This window comes from Microtus pennsylvanicus, chromosome 6 (assembly GCF_037038515.1).
Source record: "Microtus pennsylvanicus isolate mMicPen1 chromosome 6, mMicPen1.hap1, whole genome shotgun sequence".
NCBI lineage: Eukaryota > Metazoa > Chordata > Mammalia > Rodentia > Cricetidae > Microtus > Microtus pennsylvanicus.
The window spans coordinates 9257442-9276838 of NC_134584.1; the positions used below are offsets into that span (position 1 = coordinate 9257442).

Consider the following 19397-nt stretch of genomic DNA (forward strand, 5'->3'; position numbering starts at 1 on the left):
GTTCCTTTTCAAAGCTCCCTCCCCTGGGAGTTGCCTCAGTCCAAACTCCACCTCTGAGAAAGACCAACAACAGTGATCTCTCCCCAGGGAGAAACTAGACCACTCCCACAGGCTATTTAAATTGCCCCTCAGGGAATGAACACGTGGTCATTCCCTCCCCAGTGGTCATTTTGGTTCTCTTTCCCCCTCTCTGTGTTTTCTCGGGGGCCACCCGGGAGTGCTAGCATCCATTAAACCTGGGTTTCTTTTAATTTGGTTTGATTTGGTCTGATTGGCTTATTGCATCATCAACGAAGCTTTTCAGTCAGTCAAAGAAAAGACTTAACAGCACACACACACACCCATATATATATATTACTATTACGTATGAGGGTGTAACTTGACCTATATTCTTATATGGTCATGTCATTGTCTGATTTGTTTAAAGACAAATTATTTAGTCTCATATATGAGTAAATATATGAGACTAGTATATCAAAAATGGTCACATGGCAATCATTCCTCTTCAATTTGTAATATAACTTATTAGTTCTGAGGGAAGTCCATGTGTTTGTTAACTTGTTCTGACTTCCAGGTTCTCAGAGTGGCACTTGAGGACTCTTTCAGTTTTCCTGGTCACTGTTCTCTTTTTCTGTATGTACTTCTTTCCTGCTGTCTCCATAACTGTCTGCATGCTGCTCAGCTTCTGGCCCCTGCATGCCCCCCTCTTTCTCCCTTATCCTCTTCTCTTCTTCTCCTCTAGCCTAAATTTCTCCTCCTATTTATTCTCTGTGCTTGTCAGCCCTGCCCATTCCTCTCCTGCCTAGCTATTGGCCATTCAGCTTTTATAAAACCAATCCCGTGCCTTAAACAGGCAGGTAAAACAGATGCAACACATCTTTACATTGTAAACAAAGGCAGCAGCCGCAAATGTAACACTTTATTTGTTTTACACAGTTAAAATAATCTTACACAGCATAAACAAATGTAACACACCTTTGCCTAGTTAAAACAATATTCAACAGCACTGTACTTTTCAGGTATTGTTAGTTTTCACATGTGAATGTTTTTGCCTTCAAAATAATAGGGTTTTAAATTAAAGAGAGACAAATAAGAAATGCCACCTGAGATTATGAACCTCTGCTATACTATTTACTCCTGAGCGTGTCTGTCTCTAGTATACTATCTACTCCTTTACTCCTGAGCGTGTCTGTCTCTAGTATACTATCTACTCCTGAGCGTGTGAGTCTCTGCTATACTATCTACTACTGAGAGTGTGTCTCTGTTATACTTCACACTTAAGTTGACTACTTGAGAAGCTTCCACTTAGACCACAGCTCTGAAATATCCATTCTCTTGTAGAACAAATGTATATCCATTAAGGCCATTTCCATTCATAAGGAAACCTCCCTCTGTCTTATGAGGAAATCGATACGTAGGCCTGCAGAGACTCCAAGCAGGAAGAAAACACTGTTTCACACACACACACTGAGAAAACCTGATGTTTTTATAGGGGCATTGCTGACCACATCTTAGACATTTTTGTAAAAACTGAACCTTTTCACATAGCAGCCTTTCTCTGTTATTAACTGTGATGGAAGTTTAAGCTGGAAGCATATCCCTCTGTGTTTTCTTTAATGTGCAGGAGGACATTTACATGTTAATAAACAGTTTTTAACAAAACTCAATGATAGGAAATATGTGATGTGTTGTAACTTTCTACCCACCAAGTTCATTTGACTGCTACACTCCTTTCCTTGTATAATAATGATGGATAGCCGGGCAGTGGTGGCTCACGCCTTTAATCCCAGCACTTGGGAGGCAGAGGCAGGCGGATCTCTGTGAGTTCGAGACCAGCCTGTCTAGCTCCAGGACAGGCTCCAAAACCACAGAGAAACCCTGTCTCGAAAAACCGAAGAAAAAAAAATAATGATGGATAACCAGGAGCAAAAGCAGCTGTGATCACTGTGGATGTAGGAGGGAGGGGAGGGTAGAGAAGCTGCTGTTTCGCTTTCCTCTGTTGTGCTCATGACAAAGCCTAGGGGAAGATACAAGGTGAGTCTGGCCGCAACTCATCTCTGCAAAGCCATCCCTGTCTCTTCCCTGAGGTTACACTGATGCAGGGCTCCTTAGTCCTCAGCACCTCAGTCCTTCTGGGAGTCCACTCACTTTCTCCCTCAGGATGCCTTCCCAGTAGGATGCTGACCCTCTGGAAATGACAGCCAGATTCAGGCACTGTAATCACTGCTAATACAGGTCAAGTTTGGACATGTCCCAAAACAGCAATCTTTAAAATGATATTGATTTTGGGGAAATTTAACACATGGATATTACGTTTGACTCAAATCTCCACATTCCTTCACCTATTACTTCTTACCCTTGCAAACACTTTACGCTCACAACTCGGTGGGCTTTTTCTTTGTTATTTATTTATTATTATTAGTGTTTCCTCAGTGTTTAGGGGTGTAGGAGAGTTGACTGGAACCTGGAAGGTAACTGGATTGACTGTCTTCCTCAACAGCCATCAATTGACAGTAGGTCCTCGATACAGGTGAGACAGTGAGGGTCTTATGCTTGTTGTATGGTGTGGTTCAGCTTACGTAAGTGTTATCCACGTAGTCATAGCCACAGGGTGTTCATGCATGAAATGGTATTAACATTTTTAGCAATGTTTCACTGTTCTAGAAATGTCTCAACATTTCTACTGCTTCAGGGCACACATCTACGATACCTGGCTCTGACATTCTTTCCAACTCTTCTCCATAACTTTTGGCTTTAGATGTGCAAGGGAACTCACTTACGATGTGTGATGCAGGTGTCATCTTTGGATTGGGGCCTCCACAGAGGAATATTCTTCACACTTTGATCATTTTGCATCTGTGTAGTCTTCTCCATCTACCACACAATTAATACATTCTGGTGAAGGTTGAGAGGTGCCTGACTGTGGGTATAAAGTTGAGAACTTGGGTTCATTTAGTTCCAATACACTTATTAAAACACCAATATTAAATTCTCCCTCGGGTTTATCACTGATCCAAGCACAAGTATATCACAAATTTAACATCCCATCAGTTACCTACTGTGCAAAGGCTCTGAATTCAATCAGAAAATGATTGGTCACTCCACACCTTTCCTACATTATTGCTCTATGGGCACTAATTTTGGGTAAACAATGGACAAAGCTATGACATGGTAAAAGTTTCACTAATCTTTTATAGTTACAGAAGAGAGAGACTCATTAATAAAGACAAGTTTCAAACACACTGATTAAACAAACTGTTGGGGGTTACAGCAACGAGAAGTCTCTACTGTTCTCTGATGACATTAATAGCATTTGTGCTGTTGTAAGTCACATGTTGATATTGACATCCAAAATAACTACATTACTATTCTCCATTAGGTATTTATTTCAGGTGAATAATATCTGATTTCTTGGCAAAGATTTTGTGACGCTTCACACACTCATGTGTAATTGGAGACTGTTCTTATGTTTCCTGGCTGTCGAGACCTGAATAATCACACAGAAACTACATTAATTACAACACTGTTTGGCTAATTAGCTCAGGCTTCTTATTAAGTAACTCTTACATCTTAAATTAACCCATTTCTATTCATCTGTAGATTGCCATGAGGCTGTGGCTTAGCAGTAGGTTCTGGCATCTGTCTCCTTCGGCAGCTACATGACATCTCTCTGAACCTTCCTACTCTCTTTCTATATCTGTTTGAATTACCTGCACGGCTTTGCTAAGCCATTGGTTGACACAGCTTCTTTATTAACCAATGGTATTAAACATATTCACAAAATGCAGAGGGGAATCATACATCATTCATGATGTTTGCAGTCAGAATGAATCATCTGATTCATTTGAAGGTTTGAAGAAGTAAACTTTTAAAGACATTTGTTGGATTTCTCTCTTGTATTAACTATATCATGTGTTGAATAAGTATATTAAGATTCATAAAGTTTTTGCCACATTCCCCACAACTTTAGGAATTCTTTTCAGAATGAATTTTTGCTTTTTTATGTCGTCTAAAGGATGAAGATGAAGAAAAGCACCTGCCACAGTCTTCACACTTGTAGGGTTTCTCTCCAGTATGAACTCTCTCATGTGTCCTAAAAGATGAGTAACAATTAAAAGCTTTGTGACATACTTCACAATTGAAGGGTTTCTCTCCAGTATGAACTCTCTTGTGTGTCTTAAGGGATGAGTGATAATGAAAGGCTTTGTGACATTCTTCACACTTGTAGGGTTTCTCTCCAGTGTGAACTCTCATGTGTCTACTAAAGGATGAGTGACAACGAAAGGCTTTGTGACATTCTTCACACTTGTACGGTTTCTCTCCAGTATGAACTCTCTTGTGTCTACTAAGGGATGAAGGACAACGAAAAGGTTTGTGACATTCTTCACACTTGTAGGGTTTCTCTCCAGTGTGAACTCTCTTGTGTCTACTAAGGGATGAGGGACAACGAAAGCCTTTGTGACATTCTTCACACTTGTAGGGTTTCTCTCCAGTGTAAACTGTTTCATGACCCTGAAGATCCCTAGAATAGGAAGACCATTTGCCACAATGCACACTGGTATAAGGACTCTTTGCTGAATGAATTGTTTGATGTTGTTTAAGGGATAAAGAAGAGCCAAACCTTCTGCCACAGTCCTCACAATTGTAGGGATTGTCTTCACGGTGAATTGTTTGATGTCGCCGAAGGGATGAAGATAAGTGGAAACATCTGCCACACTCTTCACACTTGTATGCTTTCTCTCCAGTATGAATTGTCTGATGATCTTGAAGGTATGTTAAATAGGAGAATGTTTTGCCACACTCTGCACACTTAAAGGGACTGTCTTCAGAATGAATTGCTTTATGTCGCCGAAGGGATAAGGAGAAGTAAAAACATTTGCCACACTCTTCACACTTGTATGATTTCTTTCCAGAATGAATTGTCTGATGTTCTTGAAGGAATTTAAAACTGGAAAGAGTTTTGCCACACTCTGCACACTTGTAGGGATTATCTTCAGAATGAATTGCTTTATGTCGACGAAGGGATGATGGGAAGTAAAAACATTTGCCACACTTCTCACACTTGTATGATTTCTTTCCAGAATGAATTGTCTGATGTTCTTGAAGGAATGTAAAACGGGAAAGAGTTTTGCTACTCTTCGCACATTTATAGGGACTGTCTTCAGAATGAATTGCTTGATGTCGCCGAAAGGATGAAGGGAAGGAAAAGCATTTGCCACACTTTTCACACTTGTATGCTTTCTTTCCAGTATGTCTTGCTTGATGTTGTCTAAGGCATAAAAATGAGAAAAAACACCTGCCACATTCTTTGCACTTGTATGGGCTCTCTTTAACATGAATTATTTTATGTTGTTTCAGCATTGAAAGATAGTAAAATGATCTGCCACAGTCTTCACACTTGTACGTTTTTTCATCAGTATGATCTTTCTGGTGTATAAAAAGTGATGAGCGAGTATTGAAGGCCTTGTGACATTCTTCACAGGTGAAGGGTTTTTCTCCAGTGTGAAGTCTCTGGTGTATGGAAAGTGCTTTAGAAGAACTAAGGCCCTTACCACATTCTTCACACTTGTAGGGTTTCTCCTTTGTATGAATTCTCTGACATTGAATCTGTAGTGAGTTATAATCAATGTCCTTGTAACTGCTGTGATTTTTGGATTTTGTTCCTGTTCAGCAAAGATTGAGATAGGAACAAAGGTTAGGAAATATTCTTCATACTTATGATACTTATCTTTTTAAAAGAAAAAATTTATTCATATATATTGAAGCATCAGTGAAAAATACAGTCATTTCAAAACCTATAGAATAGAATGATAAATGAGAATAAATGGTAAAATATTGTAGGTAGAAATGATTGATACTTCTACTTGAATAAGGAAATATGCAAATAGAACATAGACATGATGACATATAATTCAAAGTTAATTAGCTAAGTAAGTTGCAAGGACATTTTACTAACAGAAATAAACCCATTAAATGAGTAGAGATTTTATATTGCAGGATGCCCACGAAATAAGAAAGTAGCTGAGTTTGAGAAAGACAAAGTTAATTTTGACTTTGTGAATTTGAGACAGAGTCTAATATAAATGTTTTATCCTGCACATATAGTTTTACTTTGGGAGTACAAAGGATGGGCTGTACGAGTAGACAGTCTACAAAAAGATGAAATTTATAGTTCAAATTCAGGACATTATTTTACGTTTGATTTGAATGACATGAAAATATATACCTGAAACATTGTGTCATGACAAAACAAAACAAAAGAAGAAGAAAATACTTCAGGTTCTCCTGTCTATCATGCAAATTTTGCTTAGAGAATATATTTGTCAATAAAGAGATGACAAAACTACCTATTTCCTTTTTTTGTTTGTTTGCTTTGAAGACAAGGTTTTTCTTTGTAGACTTTGCTTTCTGAGAACTCACATTCAAGACCAGGCTGGCCTCAAACATAATATTGGATGAGCAAAAACTTTCTACCCTCCATTATCCAGTCCTCTGTACCTGTCATCAGAGTGAAGCCTCAAATAAGAAACTGAAAGAAATTCAGTTTTAACTTTTTTTTCTTAAAATGGAATATTAAAACTATATGTACTCAAAGTTAACTGGTTATGGGACCAGGAGTTGTGACACACACCTTTAATCCCAGCACTCAGCAGGAGAGGCAGAAAGATCTTTTTGAGTTTGGTGCCAGCCTGGTCTACAAAACCAGCTCCAGGACTGCTGGGGCTACAGAGAAACTCTGTCTTGAAAAGCAAAAAAAAAAAAAAAAAAACCAAAAACATAGAAATCTGGTTATTGAAATTGGATTCTTCAGTGCTTGAGGAGAAAGTAAAGCTAAACTCCACCTGCACGGCAGTGCACACCCAGGGTAGATGAGGACACTTACACTGGATTGGGACACAGACTTAATGGATTAATGGTGTTCCAGCTTCAACAGATGATACGGATACATAGAGAATAAGAGTGTTCATTGTTTGCTGCTCCTTTCTCCCTCAAGTCTGTAATCCAGACCAGTAAATCCCATTCCTTATCTGCTGGAAAGATGGGGATAGGGATGGATTCTCTCATACTGAGGAGGATCTTAGGTCCTAAACCTCATTCTAAGAATTGTCAAGAAATGGAGACACTCTTTGCAATTTCTCTGTACTCCATGTCTCCCAATCTGATAGTTGAGGATACCAAGGGGAACCTTATAGCTATTCCTACCACCTCCCTGGTATGGGAATTCCATGCTAGTTCAAATGGCCATGCCCTGTCCTCTGGCTTTGCAATTCTTCCTCTTAACAAAGCTTGCCCCAGAGTTATGATGTCAGTACATGATTCAAAGTGGTAGACATATATGACAAAGTGGTAGACATATATGACAAAGAATCTGTCACAGGGTCAGTCAGCACAGCAGGCTGAACTCTGGGCACTCATTTAAACGAAGTTGTGTCTGCCACCTGTGGACCCACCACATCAGGTGATACAACACAGCCCGAGGAGGAGGTGAGGTGGACTGTGAAAGCTCACTCAGAGCAGCCATTCTGAGTCACCTGCCAGAGACATCTGGACCAGCTCCTCTGCTGTGCAATACCTTTCTTACTCTCATTGTTAATAAAAGTTGATTGACTGATGGTTAGACAAGATTTCCTGGGCAGAGAAAATACTGGGAAGGAGAAGGGGAGAGTGAGAGGAGTCACCAGCTGTCAGAGACCAGCTTGGACAAGCATCCCACTTACTAGGGCAGGGGCATAGGAATTAGAAAATAAGTGAAGGGAATGAGTGAAAATAATAAAGCAGAAACAGGATCGTACTGGGAAGGAGTTCCAGTAAATACTGAAATCACCCTGCGCTTAATCTTCCATACACTTTTATTCCCCAATACCACAGGGGGAAGAAGACAAAAGACTGCTTTAACATGATACACAGGGCAAAAAGAATAGTCATTTATTTCATTACTTTGAGACATCAAGACTTTAGCATTCTTTTGTTTAGGCAGTAAAATCACCCAAGACCAAGAATCCTGAAGGCAGTCACTCACAGGTCAAACCTCTTATTTCAAAAAAGGAATGCTTCAGTATCCTGAACATTGTTTGGAGTATGTCTACCTATATGGACCACCTTAATGTCACAAACACCGAGTGACCACACCCTAGGTCAGGACGTGTAGCCTCACTTTTCTCAACAACGCTGAACAAGTTAAAACTCTCTGACCTTCAGACAAGGGAGAAATAGGCTCACATTTTTGGGCCTCCACATCTAGCAGACACAGAGAGAGAAAGAAGATGAACATACTGTGTTGAAAGAAGAAACTGCCATGTGACAGAGGGAAGATGAGAAATATGGGTTCATTTAAAAGAAACACCTACCTAAAAATGAATCTAAGCTATTGGCTGAGCATTTACAATTAACGAAAAGTCTTCATTTTGCTTATTTGGGAAAGGCTGGTGGGACAGAAAATTCACAAATGCATTCAAACTTGGTGCACCATGACCGCAAAAGACACGAGGAAGCTCAAAAGTTTCTCAATTAACAAAAGTGGAGCCAAATGCATCTCCCTTGTCTTGTGTCTCTCTCATGTGGGCTGCAGTACAGAGACACATCTCCTGGTGGCTGACTACAGAGCTGAGCCACCAGCTTGAGCTCCACCACAGCAGTGGGTGGCAGGTTTGGGGTTTTGCTCATGTGAGCAGAAAAGGGTACAGATCCCCAGGAAAGACAGATCCAGATGGTAAAAAAAAATCTGTAAATGGGTACAGTATGTTTAAAAATGTATAAAGCCTTATGAGAGAAAAGAAAATTGGTATAGACAGTCAGAAAAATATATACATACTTATAAAGTATAATGTAAAAGTTCTTTAAAAGGGAGTAAAGTAATATGAAAGGAAAAAGGCACATATAGAAGGGATACACACAGTGTGTCTGGATTCTATATGTTATTTGTTGTCTGTAGATTTTCTGACTGCTAATGAAGGAATGGGAGATGCTGAGATTATGGAAACTACTGAATTAAACCAACCTATATATTTTTAGCATGTCTTGACTTTAAAAGGAAAAAAGAAGTATGTTACTTTGGGAGATAAATTATGCTTTTATTTACACAGGAAATTAGAGGCTGTTTTTGTTACATATACTTTTACTATGTTAAAGTCAAAAGCATCCTTTTTAACTAGATAGATAAAAAGGAGGAAATGCTGTGGAATGATCTTTCTGTACACTGTGAAGATGTGTTGCTTTTATTGTTAATAAAAAGCAGATTGCTTTATGGCTAGGTAGGATGTTCAGGGCAGTCCAAATTATGGCATAAGAAAGTCAGATTCAGATGAGTGACCAGGATTGTAAGAAGCAAGAGATACACATACTGTATGAAGAAAAGGTACTGCCACGTGGCAGAGTGTAAATAAGACATATGGGAGTATCTAAAGTGTAAGACCTCATTCGTAATGAGCCTGAGCTGTTGGTCGAATATTTATAATTAATATTGTCTCTATGTGCTTATTTGGGAATGTTTGGCAGCACAGAGCTGATCTATAGACTTGCTGATGAAAAACACTGCCTAAACTCATAAGCCCTGATCCTATTAAAAACCTGGAAGTTAATGAAAATATACACTAAGGACATTAGAGAATCAACAGGAGACCTCCAGAAGAAGAGATCACAGATCTTTTCATCCAATCGGACTCATGATAACATTAGCCATGATGCTTCCTATACTTCTAGCCACAGTGGATACCCTGACTGCATCTGAAATAAAACATTTTACTAGTACTGATGTATCTGGAAACAAGAGATTGACACATATAAACCTATAATTTCTTTAACAAGTTGTTACTACATATATATATATATATATATATATATATATCCAAATACCACTCCATGTTCATGATAAATAGATTAACTTGAAAAATAAAACCGAAAAACATATCGAGCCTTACAACTCACTAATAGGCCTAAATCTACTGTCAGGAAAGAGAGCACACAAACACCGAATCCATAACTCATTTGATGGGCGTCCTTGAATAAACAGGGTAAGGCCTTACAGGTTATCCTGTCCTACTCTTTCTATGTCTAATGGTCAGGACCTGCTGAAGCAGCTGAGGGTAAAAGTGTTGAAAAAAACTAACAGCCTTTGTTAAACTAGTGTACTTAGTGGCCTAGTAAATCCCCTTTATACGATATGCTAATGCTTTGACTCTTCCCTAAGATCAGTGGGGAATGCACTGCCCAAAGTGCATCTGGTTCGTCTGAGTTTTATCCAATGCTTCCAACCCCCAAATTCTCCTTACCAACAGAACTGACACCATTGAACCTCTGTCCCTGCCTGCTTCTCTGTGATGGAATTGTGGGTTTGCCTTTATTAACCCACTGTGGTTGCTTTTGTGTAGAGATCTTTCTGCCATGAGTCTGCTCTCAGCATCTCTAAATAAATGACTCTCGGTCGTAGCAGGACTGATTTCTATTTCCATGAGTCTTACATTACAATGGAGACTCAACAAAAAGGAAAACCTTGGAGATCACTGTAAACAGAAGCACAGCTTGTTACTGGGAAATCCAAAGAGACTTAAACCCTCATAAACCTCTGAGACATGTACTCTGACAACAAAGGCCTGAATGAGAGACCTAAAGAATGATTCCCATGGTATCATGTTTCAAGGCACATAGGAAAGCTTCACTTTCTATTAGATAGTTGGATCTCAACTCTGCCCCTGAACCCCTCATCCCTACACACCTGGGTGTACGGTGGCTGCTGCTTGTCTCTTCCCATCTGAAGGCTCTGGTCTTTGCTCCAGAAATGTCACCAAGTGTGGCTTAGGGACAGCAAGACCTGTGTACAGAATAAGACAAGAAGTTTGTTTATGTGCTCTTTTACTAGGAATTGACATGTCCCTGTCTGTACATGGTTTGTAAGGACAGAGATGAGGTGACAAATGATTGCAGACAATCAGTTCCTTAAGTATTTTCAGACAGGATCACTACAACACATGAAGGAGCCGGATGATGGTGGCTCAAGCCTTTAATTCCAACACTCAAGAGATAGAGGGAGGCAAATCTCTGTGAGTTCAAGGCCAGCCTGGTCTACAAGAGTTATTTCCAGGACAGACTCCAAAACCAGAGAGAAACTCTGTCTCTAAAAATTAAAAAAAAATACAAAAGAAAAGGAAAAAAAACCCAACTTCATAAAGGAATTTACATCAGATTCTGAATTTCATTTCAATGGAAAAAAACAGTACAACTGAATTGTAAAACATTTCAAGTAAAAAGTGTGCTCCATGTCTCCTGCCACCAAATTTTTAAAAGTCCTTCTATAGTGAAAAAAACATACATCCAACAGATGCAAACACATTAGGAAGCAAACAGTAAAATGATTCATTTTTTAAATCATTATTTATTTTAACTTTTCATATACATTGGTGTTTTTCCTTCATGTATGTCTGTGTGAGGTTGATTTGTTAATCTAATTAATCTTTATCAATAAAAAATCAGGAGTGAGATATCGGCTAAGGAAATGAAAGATCAGAGAAGCGCCTACCTCTTCCATCCCACCATCCAAAAGGGCAGAGATCCTGTCTCAGCCCAGCTTTCCACATCTTGTTCCCCTCTCCATATCTTTATGGTCAGTTGGTGGTTAGTTCTACCCTCTGACTCCAATCAAGCTTTATTTGTCAGAACACAACACAATCAAAACATCACACAGCAGGAGGTTGTCAGACCTTGGGTTTACGAACAATTGTGAGCTGCCATAGGAGTGCTGGTGATGTGGGATTTCCTGCCTGGGTTTACAGGCCAAACAGTGCTGTAATTAACATAGTTTCTTTCTGATCATTCACATCTGAGCGGCAGGAAGGAAAGTGTAGTTTCCTTTTACTTAATGATCTTCTAGAAGAGCAGTCAATGTTCTTAACAACTGAGCCATCGCTCCAGCCCAGAAATGACTTTTAATATAGTGATCTCCTCAATTTTTTTGAAAACGAAGGATATGAAACTGACTGTGGAAATGCTCCCATGAGAAACCACACAAAGAGAGGAAGCTACATGTTGATGGTGAAATAAGAAGTCACTATAGAGGAGATGCTCACCCAGGAATTCAAGGTGGCTGTAACTCTCCAACATCACATCCCTGTACAGATTCCACTGAGCAGGCTCCAGACATTCCCTCTCTTCTGGAGAGAACTCGATGGCCACATCAGAGAAGGACAGCATTTCCTGAAATAAAGATCAGCAAATGATACCACACATGAATTTATTTAAAACCATAAGAAATTTAAATACCAAGATGCATTGGACTTAATAGTTATCCTAACAACTTGGAACTAGCTAGGGCCAATTTGCAAAGAGAGAAATAATTGAAAAAATTCCTACCAAGACTGCCCTGTAGCCAAGTCTAGGGGCATTTTCTGAACTAGTGATTCCTATGAGACAGCACTGCCCACTATGGGTGGTGCCTGCACTGGGCATGCAGTTCTACATGGTACAGGAAAGCAGTCTCGGGGAGTCAGTAAGCAGTGTTGTTCTTCTGTGGCCTGTTCTCCACCTCACGCCTCTCGTTCCTGCCTTGAATTCTCTCAGAGATGGACTGTTACCTGGAGTTGGAGTCTAAAATAACCCTTTCTTCTCCAAGCTGTCTTTTGTCATGGTCTTTGACCCATGACAACAATAGAAACCCTAACATAAGCATCATGTGCCTGTTAACACAAGTCTAGATTGTCCAGGATGAAAGAGAGCGATAAATATTTCTTTGTTTTTTTTTTTTTTTGGTTTTTCGAGACAGGGTTTCTCTGTGGTTTTGGAGCCTGTCCTGGAACTAGCTCTTGTAGACCAGGCTGGTCTCGAACTCACAGAGATCCGCCTGCCTCTGCCTCCCGAGTGCTGGGATTAAAGGTGTGCGCCACCACCGCCCGGCGTGATAAATATTTCTTACATGGGTAAATAATATTCCTCCGGCCTGTCCGAAGTGGTCACATGATCTCACACTGGACCCATTGAAAGACAAGGTAAGCAATCCTATAAGCCCAGTTGGACATGATCCACTTAAGACAGATTAAATGTAAAATGAATGCATCCACAGAACATGCATGTAATGCCATATGCTATTACACAAAACGCACATAGCATTCTTTACAGGAGAAAGTCACAGTGATGGAGAAGGAATTTCTCACACTTGATGTGCGCAATTATGAAAGTGAAGTGTAATGAAAATACAGAGTCTGGTGCAGCAGCTCTGTCTGTCGTCTGGGATTCAGTATTTCTTTGGAGTTCAGTAGGCTTTCACCTGGCCTTTCCAGGCAAAGTGATGTCATCCTAAACAAAGGGTCAGGCTATGCTAATGTCGCTCTGCTCCTTCTTTGTAATTTGGGAGGTCGCCTGGGAAAGAGGTGTTGATTCAGTCTGTGTGAAAGAGCAGGAAGACAGATAGGAAGACATGACAAAATAGACATAGAAAGTGTGAACATGACCACAGTCATTCTCCCGGTTACCTAGGAAACAGAATGCTAATGAATTGTTCCCTCATTTTACGTTTTGATACAAAAGCCATTTGGAGAATAATCACAGGTGATTTTTCTGGATGTGAACTCAGAATTTCCTGAGGGATCCCTGAAAACTCCCTCCGGATAAAGTCATGAGAGTTGTGTCTTTATTCCCACACCTCCCTCTGGTCTGAGAAATAATTTAGGTCCGGGTTACCAACTTTGAACAAGGGAAACCTCCTAAAATTTAACAGGTGTTCCCTAAAAACCAAAGGTTACCACTGGTACTCCAAGGACTTGGTCACTATCTCAAATTTATCAGGGACTCTAAAGTTACTTCATTTTCAGACAGCAGACAGAAGTTTGGAGAAAATGACATCCACATTCACAAGACTTCAGCGTGTTTAGTTATTTGGATGATCTTTGGTTATTTGGTAGGTTATGAATGCTTCTTATATTTAAGAAGATATAGAAATATAAGAAAAAAAAGATGTTGTAGGAGGCTTCATGTTTGTTCCTTACTGCCCAGACTCTAAATAACCACACATACACTGTGTTAACTAAATCACTACTTGGCCTATTAGCTCTAGCTTCTTATTGGCTAGGTCTTACATCTTAATTTAACCCATTTCTATTAATCTGAGTATCATCACATGGCTGTGGCTTACCAGCAAGGTTCCAGATTGTCTGTTCCTGGTAGCAGCTACATGATGTCTCCCTGACTCTGTCTTCTTTCTCCCAGCATTCAGTTTAGTTCTCCCCTTCCCCAGCTAGCTCTTTTCTACCCTATCAGAGGCCAAGGCAGTTTCTTTATTCATTAACCAATAAAAGCAGCACATATACAGAAGCACTTCCCACACCAAAAAGACAACTATTTATCTTAGATATTTTGCATTGGTATGAATTTAGGTAGAGTGATATACATTTAAAGTCAATTGTGTTATACTGCATACATGTTTCTGTTCTTGTTTAAAGCATTTCTGTATAGTAATACTAATTTAAGGTCAATTTTTAGGATTATTAAATATTTCTACTCTTGTTTAAGGTATTATACTCATGCAGTTCATTAAAATGCAATGTATCATTAAAATATACAAATTAATAGTCATCTTTAATAGTCAAACTTAGTTATGTTAGTTAGGTTTTCTAGATATGCAGAGATCTATTTCAGATGGGCAGGTAAATCTCAAACACTTCAAAGACCAACAGAATATGGTATTAAAATCTTTTAAGAACTTACGACTTTCCCTGACAGTGAGATCTATCTGTTCCTGGCAGCACCAATCACTTCAAGAAAATGATGGGCACCAGAGAAGCTCCTTATGGAGTTTGCTTTCAAGTGGTAAGGCTGCCATTTGGAGAGAAACCACTCTTGTTTGCGTGCTGTATAAACTGGACATGCAGGACCCACAGCTTAGTGACTTCCAAACCTGCCGAAACAATATGGGACAGTTCTTCAGGGTGTCTGCTTCACTGAGAAATCTGCCTGATAATCTACTCTGTAGGCAGAAGATAGCTGCCCCAATGTTACAGAAGAACTTTGGGTGACCATTCAGGCAGCCAGATGTCCCTCTCATTTCTAGAGTTTTGCAAGTTGCTTACAATATGCTTCTTGATTCTTCAGGTATTATTAAATCCTTATGGGGCCTTTGATGGAGGACTAGATATTTATAATTATAGTTTTCCGTAGTCATGATAAAAGATAAATTATATATGAAAGTTTAGATTTAGGAAGATAGGATATTGATAGAATATTTTCTTTAATTTTGCATAATAGAAATAGACTAAATATTTTAACTGTAATTCTTGCTATATGTAATTTTACTATATTAAATTAAAAACCTTCCTTTTAGATAAGAGAGAAAATGGAAAATATTGTGGAATGTCTTTTTGTATGCTGTGAATATGTTTTATTACCATTGGTTAATAAAGACTCTGATTTGGCCAGTAGCCAGGCAGAATAAAGCCAGGTGAAATTTCTAAGCAAAGATACAGGGAGAAGAAGGACAGAGTCAGGAAGACACCAGCAGCCACTGGAGAGGTAAGATGTGAGGTAACAAGTCACAAGCCTTGTGGTAATATATAGACTAATAGAAATGGGTTAATTTAAATATAAGAAATAGCCGATTTTAAGCCTGAGCCATTGATTTTGTAATTAACAGTAACCTTTGGGGTAGTTACTTGGGAACTAGTGGGCAGGAGAAAAGTATCTGGTTACAGAAGTCCAAGTGTTGGATTACTGATGTCTTTGGTCACTGGACAAAACAATTGCATCTCCACCATCTCTCTCCTATGATTCTTAATGGTAAACACATATCTATATTTTATGAGTTTCATTTCATTAATTCAACATGTTGATGAGATCATGTGTTATTTACCTTTGCCTGACATAACTTCCAGTTTCACCAATACTGTCACAATCGGCAACAGTGCAATTTTTCTGTGAAAAGTTATTATTATAATGTCATTTTCCCATCTATCTCCTCATTGCAACTTCTCTCATGTCCTCCAATAATCTGTCTCAGATCCATGGTTTATTTGTATCTAATTATTATAGTTACACATACAGCACATAAATGTATATGTGTGCACATAATGATATAAATATGAATGGTCTACCCTGAAAAGGAATGAATATTCAATGCATACAATGGGGAATGTTCAAAGAAGGCAAAGAGAATTCTTCCTCATAAAGTAAATGCAAGCAAACATGCAATCACCAAATGTAAAGTTTTCAACAAAAACATTTTAGGGACAAAGTTTAAGTTACATGTGGGATGAATCAACAGAAATCAAGCACACATAGTTTGTAAGTCAACAAAGTGTTGACTGCAGCGATTTGCCATGGTGCTCACTGTTAGTACATGAAAGGAACCACAGGAAGTATTTATCACATTCATAAAGTATGTTTAAATGTTCTGTCACAGACTAGGTAGCTTAGGGTGGCATTGAATTCGCTATGAAGCAGGAGAGGACCAGAGGGCCCTGCCTCCCCCTCACAAACGCAGAGATGACAGGGATGTGCCTCAGAGGAGACTGACGTTTCTTTTCTATCACAGGTCTGGTTACTAAAATCCCAGGAATACACACAGGTCTGGGAGTTCTCCTCACCTGCTGACCTGACACAAAAGCCTGGCACTGTAACACAAGGCCATGAGGGCTTTTCACCTGTTCCTAGGGACCCTGCTTCTGGACCAGCTCAACAAGCTCAAGGCCTCATCAAGACGTTGACACAACCACTGTGGGCCAAGCAGACATCCTGTCGTTTTCACAGTTAGTCCGCCCTACATTAGGGATGGGGGACCTTTCAAGTCTTTAAGGAAACGCAGTTCTCAAGGTGAGGCCTGGAGTCAGCTTCTCCAGTTCCTTCTTCCTGCAGAGGGTCCTCTGTGTGTGGGCTGTATGTGTGTTCTCTCCACCCTAGTCACAGCTTTCTATAGCAGCTGGTCCTGGCAAGATCTGTCTGCTGTGTTCCAGAATTTCCTACGAGAAATGTTGAGCTTCAGATTTTTCCTTTCCTAATTATTTCACTGGAAGAGAAAAGGAACACAGTGTAAACCTCACGACCACTAAACTAGGCCGGCTACAACGCACAGGAAAAACCAGGAACGCTGTTTGGTCTAAAGATGCTGAGAAATCCCACAGCATCCACCTGAGAATGGGTCAGATGTGAAGCAGGCTTCCCCACCAAAGCTGCTCAGTGAGCTCCCAGTTCCCCCTCAGGAGCAGGCAGTCAGCTGACCATCCTTAGCTTGCAACCCTGGACCTTGCACTATCATCTATTCTGTGCTACCAGGCAGCTCTCCTGTCCCAGAAGCCCAATGCGGACTCTGGTAACAGGCGTCGCCCTAAGAAAATCATCACACAGGGCACAGTCCCTATCGCCCTCGCCCCAGCCCTGACCTGCAACCTCAGGCATCCTAACCACTTGAGCACAGCACCTCCAAGGCAGCTTCTCCCGCCCTCCCACCCAACCCAGGTCCGCTCCCTCCAAGATGGACCTGCACCCCGCACAGAGCCTCAGGCTGCACAGCACCCTGGACCAACCTCCGTGTCAGAGACGCAACAGGAATACACAGCAGGCAGGCAGGACTCTCGCCCAATCTGGGGAAGACACAATTTTACAGACCAAAAGCCGGATCGGGAATTCCTGGACTACATGGTGTCACAGCCGAGGCGACTACATATCCCAGCAGTCTGCGCGAAGGAAATGAGGGGAACACGTTCGGTGATTTCTTGGATACCGCAGTAGATTATGGGAGGAAGCAGCCTAGCTTGCTGGATGTTAGGGTTCAGGATAATTCCCATAAAATACCACTAGAGATATATGCAATCAACAAGAGTGTTGAATTCAGCGTGCGGGGGTCAAAGCATCTGACAAATTGGCTAAGAGGCAACTGCTGTGCCTAAGTCCTGAGACCCCCTAAGAACACCATGGAGCCACAGTATTCTGAATGCAAAAGCAGGGTTCTCCTGTCTCACAGTCTAACACAGCAGACGCAGGGAGGAGGACCCCGTCTAATATTAGTAGGGGTTTTATAGACAAAAACCACAAAGGAGTCCCAAGATTACAGTTTCAAAGTACAAAATTGCTTATCCTATATCACAATTGGCTAAAGGTTAGGGAAAGCTTAGCTGTTATCTTCTGATAGGCTGTCATTGCCTGGGTGGGTTTGTTTTCCCATAGTAATTGATCCCTGGTCACATCCTCGGGACATCTGTTGATCCTTTGTTAACCACATGGGTTGTTTGGAAACTTCTCTGATTGGTCCATTGTTACTCAATGATAGGGGAGCTTAGGTGGTCAACATCTGTGTAACCACGGGTGGGGATATGGGTAGCACTCAGGAGTTTTTGTATCTTGGATTTTTTCACTAACTAATACTTCCCCTAGAAGGAGCCTTAAGGCTCCTGGCTTTTCTCGGGGATTGGAGTGAAGTTCGAAGTCCCAAAGGGTCCCAGCACTAAAATTGATTTTATTTCTTTCCAGCCTCAGTTTTTCTGGTCTTGCAGAAACGCGGAGAGAACCCTGAAGACCCCTTTAAAGCAATATTAGGACAATTTTATGGAGGGGAGGTTAGTCTGGGGGTAGATTGGTGGTTTTAAACAGAAAGGTTATGGGTTGTTGTAGGACTGATAGGCACCTCTCCTGCTTAGGGACTTCCAGCCACTGTGGATAAAGCTGTTTTTAGGTAGCAGAAGCTGCGGGGAGCTTGCTGATGGGTTGCTCCTGAGTTGTAGTCTTTTCAAGAACTGCTTGTTCATTTTCAGTAAAGCCCACACTGGGGAGGCTTTCTGACAGGGCTAGTAAGGACCTTGTATGATTTTTGTTTGGTTCTCTCACAGAACTTCCATGAAGAGTCAGGATCGTTTTAACCTCCAGATCCAAAGCACAAGATGGGTGAGTGTGAGTGGAGCCTTTAACAGAAATATTGGGCTTATGGGTCGTTTCTGGTCCAGAGGGAGGAATGTGAGGGTTGTAAAGAGTAGGGGGCATCTTGAAGGTAAAGGTCACTATTACTTCATTTAAGTGGAATTTACGGCCACTTGAGGAATCCCAGCTATTTAGCAGGAAGCTAGTTTACAGAACTCAGAACAAGTCATCTCTCACCAGTTTTACACTCTGGGGAGGGGCAAGTCAGAATTGCCAAGCTTATTTTTTAGGAATTTAGAGTGGTTGCCTAGCACCAAGTGGAATTTTCCTTAGCCATCACAAAGGATGGAGCGCAAAAGCTGAGTCAGCTCATGGACTAGCAACAGGGTGTCAAGGTGCTTTTAAAATTCCACATTCACAGGTTGTGGTGGTGGCCCAGGGGATGCGCGAGTGCAGTAAGAACGTTCAAATTCCACAGCATCACATGCATGACATTTGAGGTCAATAAAATGTCTAGACTACAAAGAACTGGGCAGACTCAAATCCCCATCCGCACGGCATGAAGCAAAATAGCC

At 40.6% G+C, this 19397-nt stretch overlaps 1 protein-coding gene across 2 annotated transcripts; it reads right to left on the minus strand.

The window, feature by feature from the left end:
* Positions 1 to 884: 884 nt before the first annotated feature.
* LOC142851743 (uncharacterized) lies at positions 885 to 17708 on the minus strand. Of its 2 annotated transcripts, XM_075975740.1 has the most exons (5): positions 17496 to 17708; positions 14689 to 14878; positions 12060 to 12186; positions 10712 to 10807; positions 885 to 5663 (listed from the first exon to the last, which is right to left on the minus strand). In XM_075975740.1, the coding sequence occupies exons 3-5, from the start codon at positions 12181 to 12183 to the stop codon at positions 3967 to 3969; spliced, it is 1917 nt and encodes a 638-aa protein (XP_075831855.1). In that variant the 5' UTR covers positions 12184 to 12186; positions 14689 to 14878; positions 17496 to 17708; the 3' UTR covers positions 885 to 3966. The 2 variants fall into 2 exon arrangements, with proteins under 2 accessions (XP_075831855.1, XP_075831856.1); XM_075975741.1 differs by lacking the exon at positions 14689 to 14878.
* Positions 17709 to 19397: the final 1689 nt, after the last annotated feature.

Bases quoted from the DNA above. Each gene is read 5' to 3' on its own strand.
- LOC142851743 (XM_075975741.1), bottom strand. From the start codon at position 12,183: ATGCTGTCCTTCTCTGATGTGGCCATCGAGTTCTCTCCAGAAGAGAGG. The intron at 10,808-12,059 runs GTGAGCATCTCC...TTCTGTACACAG, and splicing joins CAGCCACCTTGAATTCCTGG to GTCTTGCTGTCCCTAAGCCA. The intron at 5,664-10,711 runs GTGTGTAGGGAT...TTTGCTGAACAG, and splicing joins AGCAGCCACCGTACACCCAG to GAACAAAATCCAAAAATCAC.